The sequence below is a fragment of the Oenanthe melanoleuca genome, chromosome 18 (assembly GCF_029582105.1).
Source record: "Oenanthe melanoleuca isolate GR-GAL-2019-014 chromosome 18, OMel1.0, whole genome shotgun sequence".
Taxonomy (NCBI): Eukaryota; Metazoa; Chordata; class Aves; order Passeriformes; family Muscicapidae; genus Oenanthe; species Oenanthe melanoleuca.
Window position 1 is genome coordinate 8,457,036 of NC_079351.1, and position 17,048 is coordinate 8,474,083.

The 17,048-nt window shown below is 43.1% G+C and overlaps 1 protein-coding gene and 1 long non-coding RNA gene across 5 annotated transcripts in view; one reads left to right on the forward strand and one right to left on the reverse strand.

The window, feature by feature from the left end:
* Positions 1–9: 9 nt before the first annotated feature.
* Positions 10–17,048, forward strand: part of NARF (nuclear prelamin A recognition factor) — a 23,916-nt gene continuing 6,877 nt past the window's right edge. For 2 of the 4 annotated variants that reach the window (XM_056506003.1, XM_056506005.1), the window contains exons 1-7: positions 10–130; positions 6,631–6,711; positions 7,556–7,699; positions 9,310–9,442; positions 10,946–11,080; positions 15,361–15,479; positions 16,325–16,454. In XM_056506003.1, coding sequence (XP_056361978.1) covers positions 101–130; positions 6,631–6,711; positions 7,556–7,699; positions 9,310–9,442; positions 10,946–11,080; positions 15,361–15,479; positions 16,325–16,454 — 772 coding nt within the window. In that variant the 5' untranslated portion in view covers positions 10–100. Of the gene's footprint in view, positions 131–5,539; positions 6,102–6,630; positions 6,712–7,555; positions 7,700–9,309; positions 9,443–10,945; positions 11,081–15,360; positions 15,480–16,324; positions 16,455–17,048 lie in introns of those variants that run through there. The other 2 variants (XM_056506006.1, XM_056506004.1) reach the window with 2 other exon arrangements.
* Positions 7,725–17,048, reverse strand: part of LOC130260507 (uncharacterized) — a 25,262-nt gene continuing 15,938 nt past the window's right edge. Inside the window, exon 3 of the long non-coding RNA XR_008841799.1 lies at positions 7,725–8,685. This is a non-coding gene — a long non-coding RNA (uncharacterized LOC130260507). The remainder of the gene's footprint in view (positions 8,686–17,048) is intronic.

The window sequence follows — 17,048 nt, forward strand, 5'->3', positions numbered from 1 at the left end:
GGCCATTTTGGGTGAGGGCAGAGAATGGGACACGAGCCTCCCTTCCCCTCCCGTCAGGGCGGCGCCGCGCCAAGATGGCGGCGCGCTGCCAGTACTCAGCATGGCGCCTGAGCCCGCGGATGCTGCTGAAGTAAGATGTCGATGTTTCCTTGGTTGTTTTACTATAGCGGTGCTCTGAAAGAGCAGAAACCTCGCGTGGTGAGAGGAGTGAACTGCTGTAGGCTGAGGCTGGCTCTGTGCGAGAGCCTTAGTGGAACGACCCGCGGCGGGTGAGGTGGACATGGCCCCGTGCGTGAGGGGGTCGGGGAGGGCAGGGGAGCCCCTGGCTGGGACAGGGGCCCCGGGCTCGGGCAGCCCCTGTGGAGGCCAGGAAACCTCTGGGTTCTCCATGGCAGCACTTGGGGCAGCACTGTCACAAATTGCTGGGACTGCGCCTCGGCTGTGGCAGAATGACAGAGGGGTCGGTGGAAGGGCCTGCGGGGATCACTCAGTGCAGCCCCGCTGACACACCTGGAGCAGCTGGCACACAGCCGCGGCCAGGGGGGTTTGCAGCGTCTGCAGAGAGGTGCTGCCGGTTTTAGGAGTTCTCTAAACACAGACACAGAGTCGAGTTTAGGAAGGAGATGTTTTTTCTGAACGGGAAGCAAGGTGGAGGTTTCCACAGATCAAGCACACCAATGTTAGTACATTATTAGTACAACATACATGTTAGTAAACAAAGACATTAGTGTTCACTGGCTACAAGTTACACAGTGCTCTTATTAACTAGTATTCCACCTTCTATTGGTTAATGATTGACTACTCATGCTAATATGTGTGCATGCTCAGTCTTTCCTTCTTGCAGGTGGCTTTCTTGTGTCAGTGGTTGCAGATTCCCCTTTTACCCAGTTGGAGCTGATTTCAGCACAGTTGCTGAGTTGGCTTTATTTTCCTCCTTGTTTTGGGAGTTCTTGCCAGATGGTCCCTAAATTCTTCATTCTTTGTGTCCACTGCCAGTAGGCATTCTTTTTTCTCAGATTTTGTTAACCTCTGCTAGGTCTGAGATTATTAAAGCATGTCAAGCCCTAGACTTTAACAAAGCAATTTCAAATAACTTGTTTTTTCTAACACCTGGACATCACTTATATTTGAAAAGCAGAAATATCAGTGATAGTCTTAGAGGTCCAACATTGATGCAATGAGTTTTGTGAATTGTATGTTAACTGAAGGCTTGGGTTTGAAAATCTGTTATTTGGGTAGGAAAGTTTCTAATTCACTCGAAATACGGAGCAATTTTCCTGTTGTGGACAAATAGGCTGCATTTGGAAAATCTTTTATGTTTCAGTCAAACATCATTCACAAAGCTGTGGGAAAGCTGTTCCTGTTCAATCCCTTAGAGCAATTGCTTATGTCAGGCAGGATGGGTGAACTGCAGACACTTAGTTTAGCTTAAATTCCCTTTATGTAAGTCAGTGTGTAACTTCATCTACAAATGATATTTGGTCCTCTCTCAGTTGCAAAGGAATGTCGTTCCTGAATGAAATCCTCAATTTTTGGCTTTTTTTTCTGAACATGAATATATTCTAGATTGTTTGTTTGCTCAGAGCCATGACATGATAGAAGTTTGTTTAGCTGTCCTCAACACTATTCTGGTGAACTGAGATTTTGGTCGGTGTTTTTCATAACAATTCAGAATGAAGATAGAGGAGAAAAAAATCCCCAGAGTCCATAGTACAGACATTTAAGTGTAATTATGGAAAATCCCAACTTTGGTTGCAGTTTCTGTGTGTGTTAATGGGAAAAGGCAGTGAGGAGCTGCAAGAATGAATTGGCCTGCTTGTGAGTCACAAGGTACCAGCTGCTGGATTTGGATGAAAAATAGGAAGTAATAAGGGTCACGTGTGCTCAACCCAAACAGCCAGCTGACTGAGTCTTCTGGGAAGAAATTTTTGTCTAATTAGCTGTCAATCAGTTTTTATGAGCAACTGGTTTCTCTGGAAACCAAATGTTAAGTGGTTTTGATTGATACAAGACAAAAGATTTCTTGTGTCTGGAGCAGAGTGAAATAAGCAAGAAATCCATCTCTCCCTCCCACTCAGCATAAACCACAGCGTATGTTTTATTATTGTGTTACTAATTGCAAAAATATCAGCAACTCTGCTTCTCCAGTTCTTCAGAGGTCACACTAGGATAACCTGCTATGATTTAATTTAATTATGAAGTTACAGAGACTTTTTTTTTTCAACCATGAGAAATATCAGATACATACACACACAAGCAAAACCAATATGGCAAGGATCTTTGTAAGCTTCTGCTATCCATTAATCATTCTTACAGCATTTTTTCTAAAATCTGGGGATGTTAGACCAGCTCCTTGGAGTAGGTGAGTGCTGTTATGCCTACCAATAGAAAAAGGAAGAAGGAACATTTTGAAAGCCTTATCCTGGACTTAAAGAACAACATGAATTCCAAGCCACATTGGTGCAGAAACAAACTATTTTCCAAAGTAAACAATTCAGGAATATGTGATTGACTATTGGTAGACTTCTTCCTCAACAATGTAAAAATAGATTCTGTGGAAGTGTTTATGTTCTATTTGTGTAGTAAACACACTTGTAACTTTAAGTCATTGATCTAAACCCAAGAACATGCAGAAAGAACAGAACTGGCCTTTATTTTGAATTAGTTTGACATGTCTGTAATTCTGGTGCTTTTTTTTCTATTTCAGACCATTTTCCTAAATATTCTTTTCTAACTTCTTATACTTTTTTTTTTACCCACCCAACTCCTTATGCTTTTTTTTTTTTCCCCCACCCTAAGGTCTTAAACTTAGGACTTAAGCTATGCAATAAGCATGTGATCTTACTAACATGCCAGGATAAATTCCCAGAGTGCTTGGTTGGAAGCAGCTACCAAATGCTTTGGCTGGACAGAATTGGCTGTGAGTCCTGTTAGAAATGAGCTCATCCCACAGAACCCCTGGCCTCGATGAGAACAGTGTGTGTGCAGCCTGCAGAGCTGAGATTTCATGGAATACATGTTTACCAGCTGTAGGCAAGATTTATTGCCCAGTTCTGACAGCTGTGGACTGGCATGTGCTGTCACTATGGCAAGGAGGCATTTACAGCTGGCAATGCCCTGCAGTACTGATGCAAAGCCTGCAACACTTTGCAGTTGTTTGCAGCACACTGTTTTCACAGGGAAATTCTTATTTCTCCATTTCTTTCAGGGTATAAATGCTTCAGGTGCAGGGATAAATGTTACATGGAGCCAAGGAGGCCAAATACATCAACAGTGGCCATAAAAGCAAGTGATGCCTGTAAGTGGTACCTGCTGCTGGCATAGCAAAGCTTTTAGAGAGTGAGGTTTTTGGGAAGCAGCCCTGCAGAGGTGGTAGCTGTTACCTCCCCGGGGCAGATTAAAGCAGGATGGTGCTTTCTATTCTCAGGTTGTCAGGCCTGCTGTGATGGTTGACCAGAGATCCACTATTCTGTTGGAAAATGGCATCTGTAATTAATGGCAAGCAGAGAGTGCTCTTGGCAATAAAATAAATGAGACATTAATTATCTAATGATTTCACAAATATATTCTTATACTGTGCACTGAAACAGAGATTCCTTGCACACTCTTCAGTTTGTCTAAGTTTTAGCTCTTTTTTTATTTCTAGTTTTTTGAGTTTTTAAATTGAAATTAATTCAGTCCAAGTATTCCTATGAAGGATGAAAGAGATACTTAATGTATGTATCTAAGATGTCCTCAATATTTCTGCAAAATGCTTCAATTTCTATGCAGTTCTCTGTTGTTTTCATTGTGAATATAAGAACTATGGGGGAAATTTAGTCTTCTGCCCTTTGATGATGTGTAGAAGAATGTGTTTAATCCAGTTCTGTATTAGATGACTAACTTAGTTGACCAGAGATTCCCATCCCTGGAAACATTCAGGGCCAGGCTGGATGGAGCTTGCAGCAACCTGGTCTAGTGGAAAGGGGGTTTGGACTGGATGATCTTCTAAGGTCCATTCCAACCCAAACTACTCTGATTCTGTGAAATAAAAAATATTTTGAATATGATCTGTGAAGTTACAGAAATATCCAAAACTTGATGGCTTTTGAAGAATCACTGTATCAGTTTTGGATAATTAATGTAAGTATAATCAGAGTGTGAAACAAGAAGATTTTAGCTGTGCCTTTAAGTGCAAATCTTAACACATTTCTAATTTAGAACTTTTCATCCATCCTATCATCTGATGGATCAATGCAACTACAGCTATTGTATCCTGGTGGAATAAGTTGAGAGGTTGGCCCAGCTTTTCTTGTATGAAAATATTCATCCACAGGAACAAGAAAGATGTCAGATAATGCATTCCAGCAAGTCTGTTGGAAATGCAATTTCTTAGGTCACATAGGAGTTGCTCAGGAGTGATTGTGGTGCTTTTTAAAAGCTTGGGCTAATATGCTAATATGAAATGTGAGAGCAAATTGAATGAAGAGAACAGAGGCACAAAAAATTATTACCAAACCTACTACAATTTGTACCTTAAGCCATGATTTCTCCAGGGTATGTATAAAGGGGCATCAGCTAAGGAATTCTTGATATCTCTGACCTCAATGACAACTCACCTATAGTCTGCAAGTTAAAAAAAAAACCACGACATTCTTCTTTTGGGTTATCTTCAGTATCCTTAAAATTGAACAAGTGTTTAAAGTTGTGTCCTTGTATAACAAACCTCTCTGGCCCTGCCTGTCTCCAGCCCTTGTGCTCAAAAACCATCTGTGGCTTAAAGCATTAGAGGTTACTGTAACAGGAGGGGATTTACCCAGTGTTATACAAAAGTTGCGGTTTAGGCAGGAAATTGCACGTTTTTTGGAAGTTCTGTGGTTTAATTTATAAAATGTCATTTTACACTTGAAAAACTTGGCTGTGTAGCAGTAGGCGTTTGCTTGTAGGTGTGTGTTCATGTGACCGGGGGTTTAAAAAAGTAGCAAAATGTTGATTGAGCCTTTTTATCTAAATCCTACAACCTGAGGTTCAGAAAGACAAGAAATCATAAGCACCTTGATACTCCAGGGCCTCTGAGACTGTGGAAGGCTGAAGTCTGTTTAATAATCATGTTCATGAGGGTTTGTGATTTCTGCCTGGGAACAGCATCGCTGGTACTTGTGTTTTGTTACAGAAATGGGGAATCGCAGCATACTGGTTAAATAAAATGGTGATTTTGCTATATTTTGTAACTCGCAGAGTATCATTTCACTCTAAAGCCATCGGGAAAAAACAAAAATCGGGGAGGAACAGCCCTTTGTACTATATAAAAGAGGAGCGCGTTGTCAAAAATACGCAGGGACGCTCCAGAGAAGCAGCGAAGGCTCGGGCAGAGCCGGGGCAGGGAGAGCTGCCGGGGGATCGCTGCGGCCCGCGGCTCCCATCGGGACGGGGATGGGAACGGGCACGGGCGAGCCCCTCCGCGTACGTGCGGCGGCGCAGGTCCGCAATGAGCCCGGCGGGCGCGGCCGGGGAGGCGTCGGAGGAGGCGGGGCCGCCCCGCCCGCTCTGCGGCCACAGCGCAGCCCCGGCGGCAGGTACGGGACCGGCCTGCGCCCCGCTGCCCCGAGAGGCTGCGCTGGGGCTGTCGGGGCATTGCGGTGGGCGTTGGGTTTTTAACCTGTGGAGCCGATGAGCCGCGGCTCGGTCCCGCCCGCTCTCCCGTCACCTCGGTGAGGGGGGCTCTGAGGAGCCGGGGCTGCGGGGGCTCCGCTCTCTGTGTGGGGCCGGGGCCAGGGTCAGGGCCAGGGCCGTGCTGCGGGCGCAGCTTCTCCGCGGGGCTCGGCCAGCGCTGTCCGCCCGCGTCTCCTCCGAGGCCGCTCGGTGCCGCCCGCAGCGCCGGGGCCCGGCGGCGTTAGCGGGGTAATTCCGGCCGAGGGAATTGCGGGACACGTGAGCGCGGCGGGGCCGCCCCCGCCCCGGGACCGCCCGGCGGGGCGGGCGCGGCAACAAAGGGCGGCGGGGACGGGCTGGCGGCGGGCGCTGCTCCTGCGGGTCTCACCTCCCGCCCCGCTCTCTCCTGTCCCGCAGCCCCGGCAGCCAGGACCGCGCCGCAAATGAAGTGCGAGAACTGCACCAAAAAGGTGAGTGCGGCGGCCGGGTGCTGCCCGCCCCCTGGGCTTGCGGGGCACACACGCACGGTCCCGGGGATGGGGGGATGCGGCCGGTGGGGACAGCCTCGTCCGGCCGCCGGAGTCCCGGCAGGGCGAGCGGCGCTGGCCGCTGGCCCCAAGGTCACCGAGCTCCGCGTCCTCAGCTGGCCCGGCCGTGCAAGCTCCCGGGGGAGCCCCGAGCGCGGCATCGCCGGGATGCGGCCGTGCTGTGCCTGTGCCCGGGCAGCGCGGAGCGGAGCGCCCTCGGCTCCTGCTGTGCCTGCGCGGGGCAGCCCCTCGGGTCAAACCGCCCGGAACTCGCAAACCCACGAAGCAGGGGAACGCCTGGGAAATTATTTCCATCGTAGCAATTGCACTTTGAACACAGAGTCTTGCTTGTGTTCCAAAACACTGTAAATAACTCTATCAGTGGTTAATGACGTGAGCATTTCTGTAAAAGTGTTCTTACAGAATGGTGAACAGGCTTTGCATAATCCACGCATGTTATGTTTTGTTTCAGGAATGCAGTAAAAAACAGAAAAATGATGATACACAAAGTACGTCTGCTGATGCATTGAGTTCAAATGATGGCTCTGAAGAGGTAATGTTCCTTCTAAAACCTATGTTAGACTCTATATTCTATTGTTCTGTGCACCCCAAAGGAGGTTATAAGGAGACAACTTTCAACTACTAAGCAAACAACAAGCAGTTGAAAATAATAATGAGCTCTTGTAGACATTGCTTAATATGTGAATCAAAATTCTTGTAAAAAGGTGAAATAAAAGCCCTTATTATGTAAACACAAAACAGAAATTCTAGGTTCTAAAAATTTGGACAGCCAAAACTCTTATATCAGGTTGTCAAAATAGAGACATGAGACAATGACAATGGAGTTTTGATAGTACAAGTGGACAAAATATCTACTTATTCTTTATATTCCTTCTTCTCAAGTGAGCTGGAGATAGTGTCATAGCCAGGAGTATGAAACTCTTGATCTCACAGAATATGTTCAGTGCAGTGGTAGGACTGTGTTGTTTGTTTTACTTCATGATACCAAGCCTAAGCCACCTTGCTGTGAGAGGGACATCTGGTTGAAGAGCTTTAATAGTTCAAGGGAAAGTTTTCTCAGTTGCTTGCTAAGTTGACAGGGACTGTCAGCTCTGAAGCACAGTGCAAATTAAGTTACTAGCATATGGACTAAGGGCTAAATTTAGATCTTTGTTTACACTTAAACATTTTGCAGTTTCACAGTAATAGGAGTAGCAGAGCTATGCTTGAGATGGAACATATTATTGTGTTTACCTGTAAATAATCTTTGATATGCAAGTGCCATGGATTGTCCTGCTTTAAACCAAATAGTGATACTGTGTTTGCTTTTCATCTGGCTCATTGCAGAGATCTTGATCATTATTAAATACTTGTTTACTTTTTTTTTTTGCCACCAGAAAAATGAGTTTGACACATTGGCTAATGCTAAAATACTCCTTAGCGACTGCCTAGCTTGTGACAGTTGCATGACATTGGAAGAAGGAGCCAGAGTTTTCCAACAGAACCAGAAGGAGTTCTTTCGTGTTCTCAACCTTAATAAGGTAAAGTGACCCAAACAATGACCCACTGTTTTCTGTGAGGAGAAGGCAGTTACTGAATGACTAAGCAGCTTGGTTTCCCAAGGCAGATAATGTGAAGATTTGTCAGGATATGCTTTTTCCAAAGAGGAAGTGAAAACTTCAGGCAACACAAACGTTAAAGTACTTAAAATAATTTTGTACTGGAGTTGCAAGGTCACAGCACTTGACATAAACACCAGAGGAAATTTACTGCACCTGCAGAAGGAAAATTTATTGGCAATGTGATGATTTCTTTACTGCACTGACAAATTATTCTGTAGTTCAGTGTTTATAGATATTCATACCTTCATTGCAAGGACTGTTCTGGGTGGTTTTTGGTGCTAATGTACCTATATTATATAAACCTATAAAGAAATTAGAATTCTTTTTAGTATATATTCAACCTGACTATATTTTGTTCATACTCTTAGCAAACTTTGTAAGTATTCCATTGCTGTCTTATTTTCTGCTGAGTTCTGTTTTTTTCTGGAAGTTAGTTGCTATGTGTACTGCTCAGATCTTTAGAACCTGGTATTAAATTATTTTAGCTCTGCCCCAGACTTCTGTGCAAAACCTACTGGAATTGAAACTTCTTGATCTGTACATATGTGTCATAAAAATGGATTAATTGCATAGTACTTACATTTTCTTAGAAGGAGTTTAAATCTCCAGAAAGTTAGAAGAGAAGGGGGGAAATAATCTTTTGGGTCACATGGCTCCTGTTAAGAGGGCCTGAATCCTGCAAGAGAAGGCAGTCAGGTACCTTCATCACAACTCCAGGGGTCCAAATGCAGGCATTGAGCAAAGGGCATTGAGGAACTCTGAGTCATGAGCTCTCCTTGAAGGGTCATTGCCCAGCATGTGGATCAGTACAGACTGTGGGCCCTGACCTTTGCAGGGTGACACTTGTCTGCAGCACAGTCTTGCTTTGTCTTCCAAGGGTTCCACTGGTGTGGAAAATGTCCCAGCTAAAACACAAGATTAATCTTCAGTTAATGCCACAGTCATCAGAGCTGCACAGTTCCACACCATACACTGGCTATTTTCATAGGATTCCTCAGACCCTACAAGTGCTGATTTGTTGATAGTCCCATCTTGCCACTTTCCCTCAACAACTGCAGTGATAAAGACATATGAGCCTTAATAAAAAATCAGATGTGTAATTTGGTTGTACTTATAGCTTCAAAGGCCCCAGCTTCTGTAAACATTATTTATTAATGCTTAAACATACAGCTATTTTCCTATTTGCTGGAATATTTCATCCTACTAGAACATCAGAGGTGCTGAGTGTCCCTTAACTTTCCTTATGCCACATGGAAACCAACCACAGAATTGTCCTAGGACAGATAGATTTCCCCTGAGTTATATAAAAGAGACATCTACAGATGACTGGAGATGAATACTGTCAGGATCAAAGGAACACCCTGTCCTGCTGCAACTTGAGGGTTGTTTCATGGGGTTTTTAACTATATGGCTCACTGAAGCAGAGGACTCTTAAGGAATAACTCCAGGAATGGCAAAGGAAGGGAAAGCAAGGAGCCTTACCCTGTTGTAATGACATACTTTTTTTTTTCTTTTGTTTCATTTACCAGAAATGTGATACCTCAAAACACAAAGTGTTGGCAGTGTCTCTATGCCCTCAGTCATTGCCTTATTTTGCTGCTAAATTCAACCTCTCTGTGAATGAAGCAGCCAAGAGACTCTGTGGTTTCCTCAAAAGTCTTGGTAAGTTTGTATTTGTTACGGTGGTGAAGCAGAAAAGAAGGGATTGTTTTGGTTGGTTTTGCTTTCTCAGCAGCCTTCCAGTACCTGAAGGGGCTGCAAGAGCTGGAGAGGGCTTTTGACAAGGGCAGTGAAACAGGGCAGGGTTGGATTAGATAACAGGAAGAAATGAGGCTGGTGAGGCCCTGGCATAGGTGCCCAGAGCAGCTGTGGCTGCCCCATCCTGGCAGTGTCCAAGGCCAGGTTGTACAGGGCTTGGAGCACTCTGGGACAGTGGAAGGTGTCCCTGCCCGTGGCAGGGGGTGGAACTGGATGAGCTTTAAGGTTCCTCCCAAGCAAAAGCAATGGTGGGATTCCATCCCATGATATTGTGCTAGTCAGGTGCTGTTGCACAAACTTGTTCAGAGTTTGAACTGCATGCTATGTGAAGTTACAGCCAGGCACCAGTGCCACACACACCAGTGTGACAAATGGACTGGAGACATTCCCTGCTCACAGTAAAGGTCACAGAACAGAAGGACATTGTAGAGCTGCCTCCAAAATCTTTGCCACCAAGAAATCAGGGAGGGCTTAGTCACAAGCTTTCCATTATTTTATAACTTGAGGGAGAAGGTAATTCTTATTCTAAGTTCCTTTCAGTCTTTTTGACACATTGTATCTCTGGAAGATTATCAGTTCTGCTTTTTTCCTGTAATTTGAAATTACAAGAACTGTTGTATCTGCCTGTTTTATGTTCCTTTGCTCATTATATACCAAGTTTTAAATAAAAAGTAAAAGCCATTTTCCTTGTAAGTTTGGGATTTTTTTTATTTAGTTGAAGGAATAAAAAGGACAGTAATGTTTCCCCCCATCTCTCTCTATATATATATATTCATTTTTAATGTATTTTTCTGATGCATCTCTGTACCCAGTGTATATTCTTCATCTCAAAGCATTCCTGAGTTCTGGTGGGCCCCAGTTTTCCTAGAATGCATTCATTATCTGCACTCACTTCTGTGGGGATGTGCTAGTGTTACGTAGGCTTACAGGGAGTGTGTTGCTCAGTGAGCAGCCAGAAGCTCTCTGCTGTGTTGGTGATATGCTCCTGTACCTCTGCACACAACTTGAGCAATGGCAGATGTGCCTCTTAGCTGGGTATCATTTTTTGTGCCTTCAGCATGTGTTTAAAAGAGCATCTTTGCAAGAGTCACTGCATGTCACCCAAGAGTCCTGACATCCTGTTCAATTGAACTAAAAGTGATAAATGCAAAGTGCTCAGAAGGGAGCAGGGAATGTTGGCAGTGCTGCTTGCAGCATTAGCCACTTGGTGGTCCTTTCAAACTCGGGATGTAGAAGATGTTTTTCCAGTGTATGGCTTTTATTTATGACTCTGCTGTTTGTGAAAATCTGCAAAGGGGAAGGAATATACCCATTGATCCTTCAAGATTTTTCATAGGCCTGGAACTTTGAAAGGGGTTGTGGAAAACATTCTAGTGATTGCCTGTTCCTTTCTGCTTGCTTCCCTAGGGGTGCATTATGTATTTGACACCACTATAGCTGCAGATTTCAGTATCCTGGAGAGCCAGAGGGAATTTGTGCAGCGCTACCAACGGAGGAACCAGGAGGAACATGCCTTACCAATGTTTGCCTCTGCCTGCCCTGGTGAGAACTGCTTTATCCATCCTTCCTGCCCTTCAAACTGGTCTCACTGGAACTACCAAGGAGCTGAGGAAAGGGTGGCTTTCTTTGGGAGCTTTACATAACTTAGAGCATTTTTGATTTGCTTTTGAGGGACACCAAGCACACAGTATTTGTTCCCAGTATCACTGGTCATCCTGAGTGCATTTCAGTGCTTGGAATTGAAAATCAGAACTGGAATAGAGGAGTTCAGTGGGTGCTGCTTGTGTGTTCAGATCACAAAGTGTAACAGGGCATTTCCTCATTGAAAAGAATCTTAAAGGAACTTTTATATAATTAAACCACAACCTTCATTACCTTAAGCAAAGTTTAAGTCCAGAACTTGCCACTTAAGCCTAGGGGAAAGTAGCAAGTGCCCTTCTTTGTGATGACTGTGAGATGGGTACTTTGATACTTGGAAAGTAATTCTCACATGAAATGTCACAGACTTGACTCGCCAATGTCTGACTTCTGAGAACCTTGCACCTGAGAAGTGTTCTGTTCTGAGCAGACCCTGTATTGTTACAGCTGAAAAGATGCAGGACATGCAGTCACTGCTTACTTTTTCCATTTTTAGCACAGCACCATTTCAATTCAAGTAAAAAGTCACATTCCTAAAACAGAAGTATCTAAAAGGAGGTAAAAGTAACTCCTTTGCCTAACACCCTCTTCAACTACCTTAAAGTTCATAGTGTTGCTTTTCAAAAGACTCATAAAAATACCAAAATGCTTCTTGCTAGCTTTGAAATAACTCAAGTGGATTGCATTTATTAAAGGAACGTTAGAGTTGCAGTTGGTGATCCCCAGAATCTGCTGTTGTCATTGATTTGAAGTTTAAATACTGCTGTTTGAATTATACTTGTATTTTTGTTTGTTCTGTGTATTTTGTAGTGGAAGTATCTGGGTTATGCTTTAAGTACTACATATATGTATTAAAAACATGACTGTTTTTTTCTGTTACTGTTATCTTAGTGTAACCTCTTATCTTCAGGAGCAGACATATCATATATTGCTTTTTTTCATGTAAAACCTGTGCAGTTGAAACACCCCTGTTACTTAGTTTTGCTGTCTTTTATGTGCTTTAGGTAAAATTCAAAACCTGAGGATTTCTTTTAGAATTTCTGAGATAATTTTAATTTTCTTCATCTGGAAACAGAGCTGAGCTTATCTGCTGCTTTCAGTGGAAATACTTTAAAATAGTTACTGGAGCAATTTTCTTGTCTTTGTGTGGTCTGCACAAGATAGATTCTGGTGTCAGTGCTGGTTTTGGTGTCAGCTCTCTATTGTGGTAGCTGATAAAAGAAGCATGTGTCTTTCCATTTCTGGGAAACTAACCCAGAGTATCACTGTCCATTTGAAAACATGGTATGTTTCTTTGTCAGCAATTAGAGAAAGCAAAATCCTGATTAGTCATCTTTAAAGTGAGGTTGTTCACTGTTTCCTGACCTTATTTGTCTGAGTGCATTTTCAGTTCCTTTTTCTCCTTCCTTTTTCTACCCCCAGATTACATAAATTTGTCCCAGAGATGTTGTTTACTGAGTGTATTTAGCACAAAATGGTTTTTATATAGCTCTGTAGATGCAAGGTCAATGTGAACTCAAGTATAAATGCTTTACTCTTTTTTTATCTTGGTGTGTGACTGTACAGACCTCTCACCCTCTGCAGCACTCTGGGGTGTAACATCTACCATGAGCAAAGAGCAGAGCCTGGGCAGTCCAGAACCTGAGAAAAGCTGTTCTCTTGTCCCTGCCTTAATTGTTCACCTCCTGCTACTCTCTGGGGAGAAAGTGAGCTCATTTTTGGTGTGTTTCCTGCTGAAAGAACAGTAGTGTTACTACTGATAGTATATATAATATCTCAAAAGAATCAGTTCCCTTCCTTAATGTACCAAGCTGGTGAGCAACATGAAGCACTTGCTGTGGCAAAACCAGTGTTTTTAAAGCACTGCCAACCTCTGTGTCCACCCAGAAAAGCCAATGGGGCAGACTTGCAGTAGCACTAGGAAGATCATAAATGTTGAGGATTCTAATGCTTTTGTCCCAGTCAATGAATTTCCTTTTCCAGGAATGGTGTTTTTAGCAAAAGTTTGCCTTTTTTTTTCTTTTTTCCACTTCCTGCAGATACATACTTCTATCTTCATGATCTCACAATAAACCAACCAAAACTAACATTCTGAGCTACATCTGCAAGAATTTATATGGTGATTTGTAGTGCCTTCTGCTCTTTGATGCCAGCACAAGCCAGCAAATGGCCAAGAATCTAAATGAGTTTATGAAGGGTGTAGGTCTGGATGAGTGCAGGTGTACCCTGATATAAGAATGGGGTATCTGAGGTTTTCCCTAAGTGTGGCTCTGCAGTTCAGCCCTGTGATGAGTGGGAAGGAGCAGCAGTGTGTGTGGAGTGCAGATAAAAGCTCACTCACCCAGGCTGCCTGTACAATTAGCCAGTGACTAATGAGACTAATGATCTTTGGGAGCTGCTGCTATGAGACACTTGTTCCATCCATTACAAGGACAGAAACAATGTAAGGAATTGCTTCAGATAATACCTCTCAGAAAGCTCTTGGGATTTAGTGAAATTTCCTTGTAGGTCATGACTACAATATCAAAAACATTCCAGTTATAAGAACCAGCCTCATAGCAGGAGTGCTAGGGTGATTAATGGTGACTACAAGTGTTCTAAAAACTGTCCTTGTTTTGTTTGAAGCAATTTTTGTTCTATTTGGACAGCACTTGAGACTAAAGCCATTTAAACAGTAGGATGTACCTATCATACAGAATATGCTAATACAGCTTTTTACCAGCACCAATAAGTTCAGTGCTTTGTTTTAGGTAATGTCTTGGACTTAAAGTCCCAGTTGAAGGTGGACATTAGGTTAACTTCCAATTCAGAGTCTCAAAATTCTGTACACTCCTGATGGGTAAATCCATGGTCCTCAGATTTTCCTACAGCAGAAATGAATGCTTGTTGAAGATGATGTGTGCCTTCAAGGTTTTTTATGGAAACCAGCTTGAAGTCTGTACATTAACAAGAATTGTGAATATTTAAACAGCTGGAGGTTCCTGGGGTTTTCCTAATACTTAGCACCTTCTTATTTTCATCAGCAAAATTTTATTACACTGGGAAAACTATTTCTCTGCTACAGAGACATCATCTGAACACTGCTTTGCATCCCAATTTTGTGCTGCTGTTGGCATTTGTGGTATTGTTCTGACTTAAACAGTACCAGGTATTTTTACATAATTTCAAGCTTAAAAATTAACGTCCAGGTTTTCCCCTTCCTGGGCAGCATGTAGTGCACAGCAGTTTCTCTTTTTTATGTAATCACTAATGTGCTTGAAGACAAAGTGTGGCTTTTTCTTCACCATTTCTTAGCACCAAAAGCAACACACCTGCCTAAAAAGGCTGGGTCTAACTCTCCTGCACAGTGTAGGTGTTATATAGATGAAAAAAGCTCCAAACCCTTGCTGTGAAGGATTCTGGGCTTTTCAGTAAGAACTACAGAGCCCAAGAAAGAATTACACACCCTAAATATCTTGATTAGTTCATTTACTAGGGGAAAAATACAACAGCTCTGGATGTTGTGGTGCTGTGGGTATCCACAGCTTGCCCCAGCTGGAATGCTGAAGGGATCTGGTCAAAGAGAGGGGCATTCCTGAGAAACTAAGGACAGTGTTGCATAGGGAGAGATTTCAGGTGGTTCCTGTGGGTGTGGGTGAGTGTGGGGGTTTTTCCCAAAGTATGGCTACCCTAACAATAGTAAAAGAAGCCATTTTTTCCTAGGCTTAATCCATGTGCACCTTCTAATAATGCTTTCATGTGACCCTTCTGTTCTAGGGGAGGCAGGCTGGGTGCAGGGATGTTCAATCTCAGGAAACACCAGGTTACAGTTAAGCAGGCAGACTGCATTTGTTATAGTATGTGGTGATCCAAGGGTTGAGGTCTAGAAGGTCAAATTCTGTTAGCTGGGGTCTTGATCTTTCTGCTTTGTTAAATCTGTGCATGAGGAAGGGAGTAACAGGTCATGAAGTTCAGAGTGGACCTTGGTCTAGAATTAGTGACACAGCGAATTATTGATTAAAGCATTATTAACAGAGCCTTGAGGTTTCCTATGGTTCCCAAGGTGGGGCTTCCAGGCTACACAGAAATGTCCTCCCTGTTGTGCAGGTGTCATCATTCTCAGGATCTGTTGTGTGACTGCTGCATGAGCACTTGCTGTGCTTATGGGCCACCTCTCTGGACCTGTAATATTTCTGTGGTTCCAGGTTGGATCCGATATGCTGAAAGGGTGCTCACCAACCTGGTGACCTCTCACATTTGCACTGCAAAGTCTCCACAGCAGATCATGGGCTCCCTAGTGAAGGGCTACTTTGCCAGGCAGCAGGTAAGTATTCTGATTTATTTTTACCATTATATTCTTCTAAATAGAGAAGATGGGCTTTAATACTGAAATACAGATCTTAGTGTATTATATTTGTCTTTTAATTGAAGGAGAAATGGTGTTCTGCTGCTGTAGAAGTGCCCATGATGAGAAGAATGTACAAAGAACCTCATTTTGTACAGTGCAGTGTGAGCTGGCAGCAATCCTTGCACCCCCAGTGCAACATGGATTTAGATATTTATGGGTAAAGTTAAATCCATAGCAGTTAAAGGTCTTTTTGTGAAATGCTGCCTGTGTAGTTCTACAGCACAGCCAAAACAGGAGTGGAGGAGAATAATGTGGAAATTGCCCTGTTATCTGAGATCAATAAAGCATTGTATCCTAGGAAATAACCTTTTTATCTCCTCAATTTTGTATGTTGAAAAAAATGCTGTTCTTTATATATCATACCTAAATGGAACTATAGGCACATTGTGTAGGCAAAGGCTGCTGAGTGCACATGGATAGACAAATTCTGAAGGGCTTGCTGTGGGTGAAAGTGAGTGACAGCCAGAAACCAGAACTCTGAACTCCTGACTTGTATTCACCTTCTAAGACAATCAAAAAGCTGCAGAAAATGTGGTATGAGGGAATATGATCCAGCCAGGAGACTTTGGAAGTTTGTTGTGATGCTTTGTAACTTCTGGCAAATCGTTTTTTGTGTGCAACATTCTTTAAATGTAATGGGTAGGGACTTGTCCCTGGTATTGCCTGCATGAGGTTTATCTCACTGCTTTTGTCCCTGTCATCCTTCAAGCTGTCTTTTGCTCTTCATGGAGTTCACATGTGCTCTCTTCTGTGTTCAACAGAATTTGTCTCCTGATAAAATTTTCCATGTAGTCGTGGCACCTTGTTATGACAAAAAGCTGGAAGCCTTGAGGGAAGATTTCTACACTGCCTTGTATAATTCACCAGAAGTTGATTGTGTCCTGACATCAGGTTAACTTTTTTAAACTTACCATCTATAAATATATAAGTGAATCACCATTTTTAGAATTACCTTTATGCAAGAGTTTGCTTTTTTCAAGTCTGCTTTAGTCATAAGGTTGGCTTTTTTCTGCTTTAAAGATTAGTACATACTTTTGTGCTCCTGATAGTACAGGTACTGCACAGGGAAGGCAGAGTGACAGTTCTAAGTTGCTATTCATCTAAAAACTCAGATATTTTATCACCCTGTTAAAGAAGGTAAAAGTTATGCAAACCTGTATTTAAAAAGATTGTCTGGCTTGTCTATGGTCATTATTTTATTAAGAATTTTTCCTAATTTATGGCACCAGTTGCCTTTTGGGGAGGATATTGTCTTTAGCCTTAGTGCCCAAACATTCTGCAGTGTAGTCTGGATATTTCCAGACTTGACCTAACAGAAAGGCTGAGGATTTAAACAGAGTTTGGGCAAGCTGAAGGCCCCTTTTCTTTGAGGCTGGAAGTGTCAGGCTTCTCAGTTAGTGGAGGGAAGTAACTGTAGGAAGAGCTGGAGAATGTGACATAAAGCACATGCAGGTGTTGGGATGTTGAGCTCTGAAACAGAAGCAC